Below are 18465 nucleotides of genomic sequence, written 5' to 3'. Positions count from 1 at the left end.
TTTTCACTTTGTTGTCCCCTACTTAAAGTTTGTTAGGTAGGTATCATAAATATATTGGTTAACTAGTTTTAAGGATGAATGGGGGAATTTTTCATGATTTGGTACTCTGCTAATGTTGACATGTATCAATAAACAATCCTTCATAATACTAGTTACCTTTGCTGATTATTATCTCAGTTTTAAAAAATATTGCAGTTTAACTTGAAAGTCTTCTTTTTCATGGCAATACGACTTTTTTCTTTCACTTACTGCTGTCTCATGCATTAAAAAAAAAACCAGCCCTAAAAGCAATCTACATCCTGCTGTAATTATCATTATTTAATACTGTATTTATTTACTATGTTTACACTATTTTTATACTTTTGTAAATATTGTATCTAATAAATTCTGAATCTGTCATTCTCTTTATAGAGTCTGCAACAGTGGACAAACCTTCTTCTCATTCTTGTACTTCCCAGTCGTCTTCCTCCACCTCTGTTTTAAACCCTGCTGCTCAGCCACCTTCAGCATCTACAGTTCCTGTTTCACCTGTTCCACAGTCACCCGTTCCTCCTTTACTTCAGGACCCAAATCTCCTCAGACAGCTTCTACCTGCATTACAAGCCACTTTGCAGCTTAATAACGCGAATGTTGACATGTCAAAAATAAATGAAGGTATGTTTGGTTATCTCTGTATGTTAATGTTTAAATGCTGTGTTTTATACTTATCTGTAAAGAACACCCTATACAAAAATGTTATATATTAAAAATGTTTTTAGCTATTTAAGTATAATTTTACTTTTTTTTTTATTTTCCCCTCTTATTTTTAGAAAACATTTTTAAGGGTGTTGAAGAATGGCACTAGGGCCCAGTTGGAAGCTTAAGGGCAGATTTGGACAAATGTTAGAAGGAAAATCATAGAATGGTATAAATTATGAAGTAGTGTGGTGCTGAGCAGAGCTTTAGGGCCCTTTTTAAATCTTGAGATGGTAGTTGTTTTGGAACATGTACGTAAATAGAATGGACAGTCATTTTGGCAGAATTTTTTGTACTCCTCACATTTGCTATAATCTAGGTTCTTTTTGTATTTGTTTCAGTTGAAATGATGAATTCAGTTGTTCAAATGTTTTTACTAAATGTTTCAAACTCTATTGTTTTAATATTGTTTATGATAAAGATAATAAATGACCACTGTAGTAGTCAATAGCACCTGGAAATCAAGTGAATTGAGCAGCAATTAGATGATGATGATGATTATGGTTCACAATCCCTGTAACAGTAGTAATAATAATAATAATCATCAAGACTTGCTGTTTGTGGTTAATAAAATTTCTGTCATGTTTTGTACTCCCCAAAATGTTTTCCCAAATTAATTGCTAATGTTTTAAGGTTTGTGGAGAGTCTAGGATGTCTTCATCTTGGTACATTATATAGGCTTAACTTATAACTTAGTTTTGTTAAACTCCTCATAATTCATTAAGTTATCAGTCTTGTTAATTTCCATTAATTCATTTTAATCTTAAGCATTTATTACAATATGAAAACGTTTTGCACAATTGTTCAGGACATTTACTTTGGTAGTAGTAGCATTTCACAATCAGATATACTAATCTCTTGATAAGAAATTCCATGCAAGCAATGTTCAGACATCTGAACATTCAGTTTTTTCTTTAAGGTTATATTTTTTTGTGCCATTGTTTTCACGTACGAGGTAGTTAACCGATCCACGTCACCAGCACCTGAGCGATGAGAGTGCTACTTGAGCGTTGCATCATTCCCATTGCCTGTAGTGTGTTTGTACTCTGTTGAATGTACTAACTAAAGGATGATTTAAACTACTGTTTAATGATTTAAAGGTAAACATATCACTCAAGCACATGGCCAAATTTACATTGTGATTAAGTCATGAGTATTCAAAAGGTGTGTTTTTTAAGCCATATGTAGTTACTGATGGGGGATGATGATTAAAGGTTAAAAAGGTGTGCATGAGTGTATACTTTTAGATTGACTAGAGTTTATTTTAACATATAATATAGGTAAGGTTTAATATCCCAGTTGTTTTACAGCACTACTGCTTTTATTTTAAATCTGATTCAAGTTTTCATGTACAACTTGCTTTTGAACATTAAGTTTATTGCAGCTGATACACTTAATAAGTGAAACTTTTATCTTGTTTCAAATTTTGGTTATTTGTTGCTGTGTTAATTAACTCAGTACATACTTGTTGCCATTTTTGTAAATAAGGCTTAATCTGCTAAAGGTACTGTTACTCATCCTTGGTGATTCTGTCACTGTCTGACTTCAACTCGCATTCCCCTTTGTCATTGGGGAATTAACTGGCATGTAGGAGCAGCAGCTTGGAATCTTTCATTTTGACCTTTTTAAGAGCATAAGGGCAACATCTTGGTTTCTTCTAATTGTTTGTACAGGTGCTGGTCATAAAATTAGAATATGACAAAGTTGATTTATTTCAGTAATTCCATTCAAAAAGTGAAACTTGTATATTAGATTTATTCATTACACACAGACTGATGTATTTCAAATGTTTCTTTCTTTTAATTTTGATAATTATAACTGACAACTAATGAAAGTCCCAAATTCAGTATCATTTATTGATAATACTGATTATCAGAGACGCTCGTAATATAAACTCAAAATGAAATATTTAAAAGAGGTTTATTTCTACGCATCTGTGCTTATATATATATATATATAATAAATAAATGTGGGCAGATCTGTGGCACAGAGACAGAGTTAATGCCTTTTCTTACTAGGCCTTCTCACAGTCAGAGTGTTTTGTCTGGCCTAAATGCTTTGCATGAATCAAGTCAAGTTGGGGAGCATGCACTGGTACAGAGCGTTGCCGCACCCACTACACAACAAAACAACTCAAATTCCCGTTTTGCAAACCCCCAGGCAGACACGCGGTCCAGTCCCACCTTCCGGAAAGGACCCTCTATCTGCTGCAGCCAGGTGTTACATGGGTGAACCCTTGGCTTGGTCTAGCCACTCGGGTCCCCAACAATGAGGATCTTACAAGCCAGATCACCCTCGGGGAAACGCGCCACATGGCCATAGTGCTGCAGCTGACGTTCCCTCACAATGCAGGTAATGTGCCTCATTCGGGACTCCATGAGCAACCACTCATTCGACACAATGTCAAACCAATGGTACTCAATGATTTTCCGGAGAGACACAGTACCAAAGGAGTCCAGTCTTCGTCTCAGGTCACTGGATAGCGTTCATGTGTCGCAACCACATAGCAAGACAGGAAGCACCAGGACTCTAAAGACTTGGACCCTCGTACTTTTACATAGATATCGGGAGCGCCACACACCCCTTTCCAGTGACCTCATGACCCCCCATGCTCTCCCAGTCCGTCGGCTGACTTCATAGAAAGAGTCACCAGAGACATGAATGTCACTGCCAAGGTAAGTAAACCTCTTGACGTGGTGGACATTCTTTCCGCAAGCAGTCGCACTGCTGATGGCCGTGCCCAAGAGTTCATTAAAGGCCTGGATCTTGGTTTTTATCCAGGACACTCGGAGATCCGTGAACCTTTCCTTACCAACAGATGCCCCACAGCCACTGAACCCCACAACCTTGCCCAACACTCAGTCCATACAAGCATTAACAGAGTAGGAGCAAAAACACACCCCTGATGAACCCCAGAATCAACTGGGAAAAACGCAGAGGTCCTGCCTCCACTCTGCACAGCACTCACAGTACCAGTGTACAGGCCAGCCATGATATCCAGCAACCTCGAGGGGATCCTGTGAATCGTCAGGATGTCCCACAGTGCAGCTCGATCAACTGAGTCGAACGCTTTGTGAAAATCTGGAAAGGCTGCATGAATGTGTCCAGTTTAGTACAGGGACTGATTCCTGCCCTGGCTGTACAATACAATACAATTTATTTTTGTATAGCCCAAAATCACACAAGAAGTGCCGCAATGGGCTTTAACAGGCCCTGCCTCTTAACAGCCCCCCAGCTTTCACTCTCTAAGAAAAACCCTTGTACGGAAAAAATGGAAGAAACCTTTGGAAAGGCAGTTCAATGAGAAACCCCTTTCCAGGTAGGTTGGGCATGCAGTGTATGTCAAAAAGAACAGGGTTAATACAATACACAGAACAGAAGAAATCCTCAATACAGTATAAAAATAAAAATTTTAGTACTACGGAGCAGAATTTAACAGTATGCTACAGACATTGACATTATGTACTTGCTAACATGTATGCTGCAACCAGTAGAGTCATAAATGCATAAACTTCTGCCATAGGGGAATACATTGTTATGCTTCCAACACGCATAGTAGCAAGGCACTAGTAACAGAGAGACAGAGTTGTTAACATTTTATTCGCATATGATTATTTTAGAAGCTGATATAGCAGACATACTGCACATTTGATGTAAATTGGTTCGAAGAAATTCATTTTGAACTGTATAACCATCTGTGTTTCTGCTTTTAGTTAATAGCACAGTATTTGAAAGAAACGACCAAAGAATTTTTGGGAAAAATCTATTCTTTCATTGTTTGGAAATAGGTAGATGATTAGCATCAAGAAATGTCAAGAGTGAATATGGAAGAATATATGTCACATGTGCATTCCATACACATTTAGGACATGCATCAGTGTTAAAGTTCACATTTGTCACATTCTGTTATTCGAATGGAAGACCATTCCCTGATTGGCAGTTGCAGTGTGGTCTTGTGGGTAGTGCTGCTGCTGCCACCTCAAAATTGTAAAATACTGGATTTAAATTGTAGCCCACTGTTCATGTAGAATGTGCACATTCTTCCTGTGTTTAGGTGGGTTTTGATAGACGTTTTTGACCTGATATTTTTTTAACTTTATTTATTAAGCACATTTTAAAATGAGTGCTTTTACTTAAGTAGCAGTTCTTTTTAAAGTAACAGTACCTTTAAGTGTTACTTTACTTTACCTCTGCCTGAAAGCATAATTTTTGAAAGATTATTTTTAGTGTGTGGTGATCTTAATATTTGCAAAGGGAAATGAAATCATGTTTTAAATGAAATAGGAACTTGTTTTAATACATTGCAGGATTCTGTAACAAGAACAACGGAACATGCTAAATATTTGGTCCTAGCATTTTTGTTGGTTTCGCTGAAAGCCTTGAACTCTTCACTTTATCATAAGAAAACTGTTCTGTGTCACAGATGGTCAGATTACTCATTTTTGTTGACTGGTATGAAGGATGAATGGTATACAATTTGGCAAAAAATAAAGAATATTGTGATTTTTAGAGTTGCAAAAGTGTTCTTGTGACCATCTTTTGGTGATTAAAGCAAATCAAATAAAATGGGACAGAAGCTAAAAGTTAACTCCTGAGAAGCTTAAACGAAATAGGATGAAACATTAAAAAAATGTTGAAAAGCAAAATCTAAAAATATTTGTTTTGAGCAATACTAGTCATAGCATGGAATCATAACACCATGAATATAGTCATACATGCAGTATAGAAATAGAAGTGTTTCTTTTCAGTGTAATACCAGGTGGCACTGAAACCTGATTTAGTGCCTGTGTCATGAACAGTTCTAACATTAATTAAAGAATTGGGCACACATTATTTTTAGAGAATGTTATTAATGATTTTTATTGACTACGTAAAATGTTGTGTTGAGAATGGTTTCCACCATTGGTAATGTAAAGCACAGTGTGCAGTAACTGGTTCTTGCTGACATGACCTTTGTGGCAAATCTGTCTGTTATGATAATTGCAGCGTCAACTTGTGAGGACGTGTCATAAAACTTACAGTATCCGTGATAACCTGTGGAGAAAACGAGATGCATTACTCTCGGAACCAATACTGCTGCTTTATTTACTTACAACTGGATTTTTTTCCCCCAGAAATCCCTCATGTGTCAGCTTGAAGTTGCCTGTACAGACAGACATACAGCTTCACATTGGATAAGTTTCCTTCCTGGCAAATTTTCAACGACTACACTGTAGTCGTCTTTCCAGCAAGTTCACGGGGACTTAGTGCTAGTTTTTTTTTTTTTTTTTTTAAATAAAACTCCTTGCCATGTGCAGGACTCCTTCACCACCTTGTACTTGCAAATACCATAACATGTGAGTACATTGATAGAAGATCTGAAAATAAGACGCATTTCCAGTCCACATAATCTATAGAAAATAAACCTCTGGAGGTGACAAAGTCCAACGGAGGGTTTCTGGATTCTTTTAATGGTTTAGGCAAGTAGTGGATACAGCAAATGTTTGATGGTGGCCGTATTGGTCCTCAAATATCTCTCTGAGGTACTGATCCAAAGTGCCAACCATACCAAATTTTTTTTAATTTTATGAGACCATTACATTAGCTTGACATGTGAAAATATCCTTTTGTGTAAGTGTGTTCTGTGATGGACAGATGCTTCATTTAAGGTTTTTTTTGATGCTGCTAAGAAAGCCTCACCATTACCTTAAACTGAAAAAGCTGTCTTGAAACATGAATGAGTAATGTAAAGATTTGTGTAATAATATGTTTTATTTAGTTAATATATATCGGGATCAGTTACTGAAAACTGATGTATGTAGTTTACTTTTTTGCCTAAACTTTTCATGATCTAAACAGCAGAAATACAGTGAAAGAATAGTATCTGGGTTACAAAGAATGTGAAATTAAATGTTAAGCTAAGGTCTTGGTGATGCCACTTCTGTGTGGCATCAAATCTCAGCCCAGACTTTATTGTACCGATTGGCTAGACAGAAGGACCGAGCTGGGAAAGATGTGTAGCAGGATAGGGTGATAAAGATGGAAACATACTCAAAGCGAGGAGAGTGTGTTGAGTAGATGGGAAGAGTACTTTGAGAGGCTGATGAGTGAAGAGAATGAGAGAGAGAAGAGGTTGGATGATATGGAGATTGTGAATCAGGAAGTGCAACGTATTACCAAGGAGGTAGTAAGGACATCTATGAAGAGGATGAAGAATGGAAAGGCCATTGGTCCAGATGACCTAACTGTAGTAGCATGGAGGTATTTAGGAGAGATGGTAGTGGAGTTTTTAACCAGATTGTTTAATGGAATCTTGGAAAGTGAGAGGATGTCTGAGGAGTGAAGTGTACTGGTGCTGATATTTAAGAATAACGGGGATGTGCAGGACTGTAGTAAATACAGAGGGATAAAATTGATGAGCCGCAGCATGAAGTTATAGGAAAGAGTAGTGGAAGCTAGGTTAAGAAGTGAGGTGATGATTAGTGAGCAGCAGTATGGTTTCATGTCAAGAAAGAGCACCACAGATGCAATGTTTGCTCTGAAGATGTTGATGGAGTAGTTTAGAGAAAGCCAGAAGGCATTGCATTGCGTCTTTGTGGACTTGGAGAAAGCATATGACAGGGTGCCTCAAGAGGAGCTGTGGTATTGTATGAGGAAGTCGGGAGTGGCAGAGAAGTATGCAAGAGTTGTAAGGGATATGTGCAAGGGAGTGTGACACTGGCAAGGTCTGCGGTAGGAATGACAGATGCATTCAAGGTGAAGGTGGGATTACATCAGGGATCGGCTCTGAGCCCTTTCTTATTTGCAATGGTGATGGACAGGTTGACAGACGAGATTAGACAGGAGTACCCGTGGACTATGATGTTTGCTGATGACCTTGTGATCTGTAGCGATAGGGAGCAGGTTGAAGAGACCCTGGAGAGGTGGAGATATGCTCTAGAGAGGAGAGGAATGAAGGTCAGTAGGAACAAGAGCGAATACATGTCTGTAAATGAGAGGGAGGTCAGTGGAATGTTGAGGATGCAGGGAGTAGAGTTGGCGAAGGTGGATGAGTTTAAATACTTGGGATCAACAGTACAGATTAATGGGGATTGTGGAAGAGAGGTGAAAAAGAGAGTGCAGTCAGAAGAGTGTCAGGAGTGATCTGTGACAGACGGATATCAGCAAGAGTAAAAGGGAAGGTCTACAGGACGGTAGTGAGACCAGCTATGTTTTATGGAGATGGTGGCACTGACCAGAAACAGAAAGCAGGAGACCGAGCTGGAGGTAGCAGAGTTAAAGATGCCAAGATATGCATTGGGTGTGACAAGGAGGATAGGATTAGAAATGAGGACATTAGAGTGTCGACTCAAGTTGGATAGTTTGGAGACAAAGTCAGAAAGGCGAGATTGTGTTGGTTTGGCCATGTGCAGAGGAGAGATACCGAGTATATTGAGAGAGGGGTGCTAAGGATAGAGCTGCCAGGCAAGGGATAGAGGAAGGTTTATGGATGTGGTGAGAGAGGCCATGCAGGTGATGGGTTTAACAGAACAAGATGCAGAGGACAGAAAGATATGAAAGAAGATAATCCACTGTGGTGACCCCTAACAGGAGCAGCTGGAAGAAGAGGAAGAAAGAAGCTCCCAGCTGGTGGAATGAACTGCCTATGTCTGTTGAAAATACTGTGTGCCTCCTTACGTTTGAAGAATCTCTTGTTTAGTGAATTTGTATCCAACTCCTGTAGGCTGTTAGGTTTTTTGGAATCGAGGAAGTTAAACTAGCTTGCATTTGATTCTGAGCTCTTCACTTGTGATGATCATTTTGTAACTTTGTTCTGTAGCACTTACTCTTAAACAGTCCCCCAGATGAATACTCAATAATGTTGACCACTTTTATAAGTTACTATGGATAAAAGCGTCTGCTTTGCAAAAAAATGTAAGTGTAGTTTGGTCCAATTGGCTTGAAGTTGTTTTAGATGATTGTTTGTGAATCCTTGTGCTTTCAGGGATGTGTGGGTCAGGGTAGCAGGTGCCTTCATGAAAAGTAAAAAAAAAAAAAAACTGATAATAAGAGAAATTTGTCCACTGGTCTGTGCTATAAATTTGTTTTTTGTTTGATTCCAATAGTTTTGATTATTTTTATAGTCAAAACCTCTAAATTTGCGCATTTTCTGTTCAAATACAGGGGAGAATTGTGAGGTGTGGCAGCGACGAACTGAGCCTCAGCTCGGACTGCGCTCTCCATCACACACTGAGTTAATGTGGTGTGCACGCACAATTGGTGCGTGTCTGGTGCTGTCTGTGTCGCAAAATATAATATTTCCAAACATGTTTATTATACACCCTGATTTTCTACAGTCTGGCTAATATCTTTAATGAATGTTTGTGACATATTTAGTCTTGCTAATGGAACGTAAACCCACCATGTAAAGGTACCAGGTGAGGCAGACAGTACCGTGCCGCACTGAAGGGGGTGGCATGTGAGCCCAACAGGTTCTTGTTGCTGGTGGTGGTCTACGCAGAGGCTGTAGGTGCCAATAAGTTAGCAATATCAGAAAGTCAAGTGCACTGCAGCAGTCCGTTTATTTTTTTTGTTCTGACTGACTGCCAAAATGGAAGATTATATATCTAAGCTTAAAAATTTCTCAAAACTGGACTTTCAGTCAAAACAGGAAGTGTTAAATAATGGACGACCAATGCCGGAGAGTAAAGGTTTGCTTAGGGACAAAAGACAATTCACTCTTTTCAGACGTAGCGGTGATAAAACCAAAAAGACTGGCTGTGTGGCTGTCATACAGCAAACCGCCTTTACTGCTTCCCAACCAGTGAATGAGGGTGCAGGTGAAGTCATTGGTAAACGATGTAGAGCCTGCCTGCAAGATGGCCTGCTATTCTAGAACATTTTGATGTTTTTGATTATGGTGACACAGTACTTTTTTATTTTGCTCACATATGAGAGTGCATAAAGTCGGAGTGTGAATATGGTGCTTACCATAGTTTATTCTTCTAATTGTGTGGTTCTTTGTTATTCATAGATGGAAATATATTTATGTAAGCTCAAGAAATATTGCCACCCTTCATGAAAAGGAGTTCAATTTAATGTATAAAAAGAGACACACATGCTCTGAGTGATTATTTTGGGCTTAATAAATGGGTAAGTCTCATGCTTTTGTCAGACAGATTTTTGGAACAAAAGAAAATAAGAATTTTCATAAAAAGGCAGGTTTCATAAATATTGGCACCCCAAATTTCAGGATTTGGTGGGGCCCTCCCTGGAGTGAATAATTTCACTCGAGCCTCATTCTGTTGTGCTTAACAAGGTTAAGAGAACACTTGTCGAAGGATCCTGGACTGTTCTTCTATGCAGAACATTTGTCACTCATTGAGATTCTTGGGTGTTCTCTTTTGAACTCCGCTGTTCAATTGAGACCACAGATTTTCATTTGTGTTCAAGTCTGGAGATGGAGAGGGCCATTGCAAAACCTTGATTTTGTGTTGCTGCATCCATTTCTTTGTCAATTTGGATGTGTGCTTTGGGTAATTGTTTTGTAGGAGGACCCAACCCATGGCCCAGTTTCAACCTCCTTCATTATGCCACTGACCTTAACAAGAGCCCCAGGCAGCAAAACAGCCCCAAAGCATCAAAGAGGCACCATCATATTTTACTTTGGGTATGAGGTGCAGATCTTGGTATGCATTTCCCCCCCTTTTTTTTGTTTGCTAAAATAACAAAGGTGTGCATAGCCAATAAGCTCAATTTTTGTCTCATTTGACCACACAATTCAATTTGTAACTCAAATGATGTTATGCAAAGCTCAGATGCTATGATTTGTTACAATATTAAGAAGGGCTTCTTTAGTTGAACTCTCCCAAAACCTTGTGGTTATTGAGGTGGTGTCTCATTGTTGGTTTAGAAAACATCACGATTCAACTAAAAATTGATGTTGTAAAACTGATCATTTGGTTACCCTTTGCCTCTCTTTGCTTCCTTCTCACTGTGTGTTTGGGGTTAATATTGGATAAGTTCCCTTCCTGGCAAATTTTCAACAGTTACATGCTTTTCAAACTTCTACAGTAAGGCTCAAACTGTACTTAATTGTAGTTTCAACTACATATTTTTTGTTGCTTCCCAATCTATGTAGCTCAGTGTTTTATTTTTCATTTGAGCTGAGAGCTCTTCAGTTTTTACCCATGTTGATGGATTATGAAAGGATTGTTCCTGTGTGTTACCTCATAATTTATACCCCAGTGAAACAGGGTAATGGTCATAGACAACAATAAAGTTCCTAGACACTAAAAGCAATATAAAGAAATATTTTATCTCCATAAAGGCATAAATTCTTTTGGTTTTATTTATAGTTTTCTTCAAGGTTGCCAATAATTTTGCCATGTATAGTTTTGGAAGAACAAACTAGATAGAGTAGTCTGTAGATAATAACAATTTTGCAGGAATTCATTTTATTAAATGAATTGTTAGCAATTTCTCCCCAACATTTGCTGAAAATGAAAACATTATTTGTATTTTCTATATTTAATAATGTTGTCAACTTTCTGGAGGGTATATACATATATCTCTCTCTGGATCGGTTCGCAGCTGAGTGTGAAGCGGCTGGGATGAGAATCAGCACCTCCAAATCCGAGCATGGTCCTCAGCTGGAAAAGGGTGGAGTGCCCTCTCAGGGTTGGGGGAGAGATCCTGCCCCAAGTGGAGGAGTTCAAGTATCTCGGGGTCTTGTTCACGAGTGAGGGAAGAATGGAGCGTGAGATCGACAGGCGGATCGGTGCGGCATCCGCAGTGATGCGGGCTCTGCATCGGTCTGTCATGGTGAAAAAGGAGCTGAGCCGTAAGGCAAAGCTCTCAATTTACCAGTCGATCTACACTCCTACCCTCACCTATGGTCATGAGCTATGGGTAGTGACCGAAAGAACGAGATCGCGAATACAAGCGGCTGAAATGAGTTTCCTCCGCAGAGTGTCTGGGCTTTCCCTTAAAGATAGGGTGAGAAGCTCAGTCATCCAGGAGGGGCTCAGAGTAGAGCCGCTGCTCCTCCGCATCGAGAGGAGTCAGATGAGGTGGCTCGGGCATCTGATCAGGATGCCTCCTGGACGCCTCCCTGGTGAGGTGTTCCGGGCACGTCCAACTGGGAGGAGGCCCCGGGGAAGACCCAGGACACGCTGGAGGGACTATGTCTCCCGGCTGGCCTGGGAACACCTTGGGATTCTCCCGGAAGAGCTGGAAGAAGTGGCCGGGGAGAGGGAAGTCTGGGCTTCTCTGCTTAAGCTGCTACCCCCGCGACCCGACCTCGGATAAACGGAAGAGGGAGGATGGATGGATGGACTTTCTGGAGGGGTGCAAATATTTCTAGAGTGTACTGTCTTTGTTTTGAGATTTTGACTTAATTTCTGTTATTCAATAGTGTTCAACACTTTTTTTGCTGCCGTTTCTTGGCTATCTAACCCCAGTGTGCTTTTTGTATTGTGTGTCATGGAACTGTCAGAAACCTGTTACTTAATGAGCAAGGACCATCTTCATCTGTATATACAGAATTAATCTTGTTTGGTATAACCATTGCAGATAACCTCATTTCTAACATTGAACTCCTCTGCTTGGCATTTGTTAATGAGCTTTGTTACCATTTCATTAAAGGTCATAAAGTGGGAGAAGTTGGATATCTTAGACTGGGGGTGACAGACTCACTTGGGGATGTGGGCCGCACTGTTTAAAAATCTCACACAAGGCAGTCGGTTGATACCTTTCAAAAATCCAATTAATTGCCATTACTTAATGTGTCTAAGTATAACTTAATTATAATATTCAAATCACCTTTGCTGGACAATCGATATGAATATAATAAAGTATATCTTTGTATTGCTAAACTTTTACTTCTCTAATCATTATGCAAAAAAACATATTGCTAAAGCCCCTTGAGTGGCAGTGCTTGTTATTAACAGACTAGGGACCTAATAATATTTTTCAGGTTATTGCGCATTCTCTGATAGTGAAAAAGTTGCAGTAAGACACAAATAAATGAGCTAAAACTTGATACTTGGAACTCCTTGACACCTGGAGACGTTTGGCTTTAACAATCTTGACAAAGTTTAGAGTGAGCCTCTGAGCAAACAGCAGCCTTCATTATGTGATTTGAGTATCTGTGTGTCAGGCGAGAGCACAGCTTTGATTCACTTATGTTCATAATAGAAAATGCCTTCTCATAAATGTAGGTGCTTCTAAACATGCAGAAAATCACAGAGGCAAAAGCTGTCAGTTTTTAGTAGTTTGGTCCAATATGCTGTTAATGTGTCCAAAGTTATGTTGGCAAATTTGTCCTTCAACACAAAAGTGTTGCACTATAAATCAATCAGTTCCATTTGTAGGTCCTCCATGTCAGATAGATTTATGTTGAATGGCAAAGTAAACACCCTAATTTTCAGCTGAAGTTGGTTCAGGACTGGAAGGTTCCGCTGAAGTGTGTGCTCTGTGTTATTTTAATTTTGTATTAATCCATGTTTTACATCGGTGCCTTGGCGCTGTTGACATCTTAGACAGGGAAAATGTGCAGGATTGTTCTCCACACAGTGCACTAAAAACAGATTTAGTATATGCTTTAAGGCATGGATGCTATCATAATTCTCTTAGAAGTTTGTTTTGACCTTCAGGCTTGTATTGAGAGTATTGAAGTCTTATTAGTATCCACCGTAAGTGGAATATCGTAAATAAATTTGTCAATACTCCGTTCTGTCACCATTTCCCCCTTTTGATTCCATGTACATTTCATTAAAATGCTTGAATATGATTCTCTGGCTTAACCATCTTACCTCTTCGAGGTACAAGAGGCAATGGCTAACATTGTGCTCATTCAGGAAAGTATCAAACTGGCGCTGGTGGAGTTCTTTTGTAAGGATGAAATTCAAAACACTCATGACATTATCTATATTAGGCAATTTGCTACATCATGACTCTTGATGTACAAAATAATGAAATGCACAAAAATCCATACCTTAGCTTGGTTGGACTTTTTCTTGGAATTTGGCAACGAACCTGCTTTCCCCACCCCCAGGATATACACACATATATTGTTGATACATCATTATTGGCCATACTAGCAGCATGAACCGGATTCGCTCCTAGTTTATCTGAAGATGGAACCAAAAAATTATAAATGTAACCAGTTGTAGTTGTGTCTGTCATAGGTATCAGTTCAACAAACTCCTCGGTGACATGCAAAGAGTTGTCAGCACCTCTGATGAAAACTGCAAGTTGAGCCACATTGGTGCTCTTATCTGTTGTGATGAGAAACAAATAAATGCCTGTATTTTTTTCTTTTAATTGTTTTTCCAAATTTTTCACTAAGTCTGTGAGTCTGCCTGCTAACGCTTGTCTTAACAAACTTGCACTAGCAAAAGCCTGTTGCTTGTAAAGGCACACCAGTTCAGCTGCCTTCAACATGCATGTTTTAATGAAGTGCTGTTTAGAATATGGCTTCAATGCTGATGCAGTTTCATTGGCAATACTAACATCTCGCCTTCACAGTGGCAGCATTCATCTTGCGACTGTGAGTGAAAGCAGACTGCTGCCGGAAGAGCTGAAATTAACTCATTGTCCAAGTCTGTCTGTAGCTGTTCTGTGTATTTGTTGTATTTTATATATATATATATATATATATATATATAACAACACATTACACACACAACGGGACAAACTTTAAAAATGAACAAACCGGTTTCGCTAGCTAAGAGGAGGCAAGGTACTCTCTAAAATGTGCCGACAAATAGACCAACTCAAACAGAGGCTGGCGCGTGAGTGAGGAGGGTCCTGCCCGACTCCCCACTCCTGACGTCACACTTCCCCGTCCCCTCAGCCCGCAGCCTCTCTCTCGGATTTGCATGAATTAATCGCTCCTGCAAGCAAACTATGATACTTGGTGTAATGAGAGAAGTGGCAAAATCAACTGGAATTTTCAAGCAAATTATAGAAAAAAACCCAATCTAAATCTGTAGTTCTCTCATGAAAAACATGTTGGATTTTATAGAGATAATATATGCATATGTTTCCAATGTTACCATGATTGGTTTCCTAGTGCCCTCGAAAATTAAATTATTTGGGAACGATCACTTGCTATAAGCAAATGATTTTGCAGTTTATTTAAAAAAATAAAAAATAAAAGCTCTTGTGCGTTTCTCCTGGAACACTTGGCACTCAAGATCTACTTGGACGTGTTTTCAACAAGACATTTTTGTAGTATATTTCAAACTAAAATGCAACTGGGGCCCTGCTTAATGCGTTTACTATGAGGTATATAAAAAAGGTGCCAAAGAAAGCCAGGAAGGACATAAAATGGAAATTGCATCTTCTAAGTTGAAGGGACTTCCCAACTTTCATTTCCGTATTTGACTGGTCATACTGCAGGCCAGACTCAACCCAATCCAACCATCAGGTGGGCCACATGTTATCTTAGATGAAACCTTTATTTGTTTCCTTATTGGACACCTGTTGTGAACCATTTCTGGTTATTCTGGGGCATATCTTGCACACAACAGATCTTAAATGTTGCGTCAGTATTGCAATTTGGCCAACTTGGATAAAAATGTCAGACAAGATTGATTACTTAAACAAAAGCAAACAGAATAATTTAATTGAATAACTTTTAATGACAGTTGTAGATTTTTTGGAGAAGTTTAAAGAATTTGCAACAACAATTTGAGACCCACATTGATGCTGACAGAGTATTACTAGGGTGGTTGGCTACTTTGTGCAGAATATGATGGGGTTTTCTAGGCATGACTACTGTTTTTCTGCAGTTTGTTTTAAGTGTTTAATAATTTGTTCTGTGTGCATATCAGTTATTTTAATACCCTTTTATCTGAATTTTTTAATTGACATCTCATTTTTATTGAAGTAATGGGTCATTGTAAAATATATTTTTGGCAAAAGTGCATACTGACAATGTTATATACTTTGTAGTTTAATCGGATCCTGTCTGTGTGAAAATGCCAGTGTACAGAAAGTTTGTTGTAATTTTATACCCTTTATTATTTAACTAACATTTCCTGTAATGTTGTCCGGTGTTGCCCAATGTTGCCATCTAGTGTTTTTTTTATTATATTGCAGCATGTTGTAAAATGCTAGTTGAATGGATTAATTTTGGGTAGGGTTACCATTTTTTGTTTAGGGTTTTTTCATATAGATAGTGACAGTTGAGGGTGCTATTGCAGCGCTTAACCAGACACAGACAGACGCAGGAGCCACACTTACAAAAACACAAACGGTTTTTATTTTCTTTTCGCTCGTGGAGAACGTCTTTCCCGAGCCCACAACACAGTCCCAAGCACAGTCACAATTCCTTAACTTTGTTTTTCTCTTCCACGCCTCCTGGCAAACTTTGTCTCCCTCCTCCCAGCACCTCCGTGAAGAGGTGTCCTGGCTGTCTGTGACAAAAATAAATAAATATACAGTGGTGTGAAAAACTATTTGCCCCCTTCCTGATTTCTTATTCTTTTGCATGTTTGTCACACAAAATGTTTCTGATCATCAAACACATTTAACCATTAGTCAAATATAACACAAGTAAACACAAAATGCAGTTTTTAAATGATGGTTTTATTATTTAGGAGAAAAAATCCAAACCTACATGGCCCTGTGTGAAAAAGTAATTGCCCCCTGAACCTAATAACTGGTTGGGCCACCCTTAGCAGCAATAACTGCAATCAAGCGTTTTGATAACTTGCAATGAGTCTTTACAGCTCTGGAGGAATTTTGGCCCACTCATCTTTGCAGAATTGTTGTAATTCAGCTTTATTTGAGGGTTTTCTAGCATGAACCGCCTTTTTAAGGTCATGCCATAGCATCTCAATTGGATTCAGGTCAGGACTTTGACTAGGCCACTCCAAAGTCTTCATTTTGTTTTTCTTCAGCCATTCAGAGGTGGATTTGCTGGTGTGTTTTGGGTCATTGTCCTGTTGCAGCACCCAAGATCACTTCAGCTTGAGTTGACGAACAGATGGCCGGACATTCTCCTTCAGGATTTTTTGGTAGACAGTAGAATTCATGGTTCCATCTATCACAGCAAGCCTTCCGGGTCCTGAAGCAGCAAAACAACCCCAGACCATCACACTACCACCACCATATTTTACTGTTGGTATGATGTTCTTTTCTGAAATGCTGTGTTCCTTTTATGCCAGATGTAATGGGACATTTGCCTTCTAAAAGTTCAACTTTTGTCTCATCAGTCCACAAGGTATTTTCCCAAAAGTCTTGGCAATCATTGAGATGTTTCTTAGCAAAATTGAGATGAGCCCTAATGTTCTTTTTGCTTAACAGTGGTTTGCGTCTTGGAAATCTGCCATGCAGGCCGTTTTTGCCCAGTCTCTTTCTTATGGTGGAGTCGTGAACACTGACCTTAATTGAGGCAAGTGAGGCCTGCAGTTCTTTAGACGTTGTCCTGGGGTCTTTTGTGACCTCTCGGATGAGTCGTCTCTGCGCTCTTGGGGTAATTATGGTCGGCCAGCCACTCCTGGGAAGGTTCACCACTGTTCCATGTTTTTGCCATTTGTGGATAATGGCTCTCACTGTGGTTCGCTGGAGTCCCAAAGCTTTAGAAATGGCTTTATAACCTTTACCAGACTGATAGATCTCAATTACTTCTGTTCTCATTTGTTCCTGAATTTCTTTGGATCTTGGCATGATGTCTAGCTTTTGAGGTGCTTTTGGTCTACTTCTCTGTGTCAGGCAGCTCCTATTTAAGTGATTTCTTGATTGAAACAGGTGTGGCAGTAATCAGGCCTGAGGGTGGCTACGGAAATTGAACTCAGGTGTGATACACCACAGTTAGGTGATTTTTTAACAAGGGGGCAATTACTTTTCACACAGGGCCATGTAAGTTTGGATTTTTTCTCCCTAAATAATAAAAACCATCATTTAAAAACTGCATTTTGTGTTTACTTGTGTTATATTTGACTAATGGTTAAATGTGTTTTAATGATCAGAAACATTTTGTGTGACAAACATGCAAAAGAATAAGAAATCAGGAAGGGGCAAATAGTTTTTCACACCACTGTATATAATATACTCACACACATATACATTCATATGAAAAAGTTTGGGAACCCCTCTTAATTCTTTGGATTTTTGTTTATCATTGGCAACTTCAGAGTAGCAACTTCCTTTAAATATGTGACATGCCTTATGGAAACAGTAGGATTTCAGCAGTGAGATTAAGTTTATTGGATTAACAGAAAATCTGCAATATGCATCATCATAAAATTAGACCGGTGCATAAATTTGGGCACCCCAACAGAGATATGACATCAATACTTAGTTGAGCCTCCTTTTGTAAATCTAACAGCCTGTAAATGCCTCCTATAGCCTTTGATGAGTGTCTGGATTCTGGATGGAGGTATTTTTGACTATTCTTCATTACAAAATCTCTCCAGTTCAGTTCAATTTGATGGCTGCCGAGCATGGTCAGTCTGCCTTAAATCATCCCATAGATTTTCAATGATATTCAAGCCAGGGGACTGTGACGGCCATTCCAGAACATTGTACTTCTCCCTCTTAATGAATGCCTTTGTAGATTTCGAACTGTGTTTTGGGTCATTGTCTTGTTGGAATATCCAACCCCTGCGTAACTTCAACTTTGTGACTGATGCTTGAACATTAGCCTGAAGAATTTGTTGATATTGGGATGAATTCATCCGACCCTCAACTTTATCAAGGGCCCCAGTCCCTGAACTAGCCACACAGCCCCACAGCATGATGGAACCTCCACCAAATTTG

At 39.1% G+C, this 18465-nt stretch overlaps 1 protein-coding gene across 2 annotated transcripts in view; it reads left to right on the top strand.

The window, feature by feature from the left end:
• The window catches only part of waca (WW domain containing adaptor with coiled-coil a), a 138337-nt gene that overhangs the window by 104578 nt on the left and 15294 nt on the right, over nucleotides 1-18465 (top strand). For both annotated transcript variants that reach the window (XM_039753881.1, XM_039753880.1), the window contains exon 8: nucleotides 412-654. In XM_039753881.1, the coding sequence (XP_039609815.1) occupies nucleotides 412-654 (243 nt within the window). The remainder of the gene's footprint in view (nucleotides 1-411; nucleotides 655-18465) is intronic.

The sequence above is a fragment of the Polypterus senegalus genome, chromosome 5, assembly GCF_016835505.1.
Source record: "Polypterus senegalus isolate Bchr_013 chromosome 5, ASM1683550v1, whole genome shotgun sequence".
Classification (NCBI taxonomy): Eukaryota; Metazoa; Chordata; class Cladistia; order Polypteriformes; family Polypteridae; genus Polypterus; species Polypterus senegalus.
This window is presented reverse-complemented; position numbering and strand designations above follow the sequence as displayed.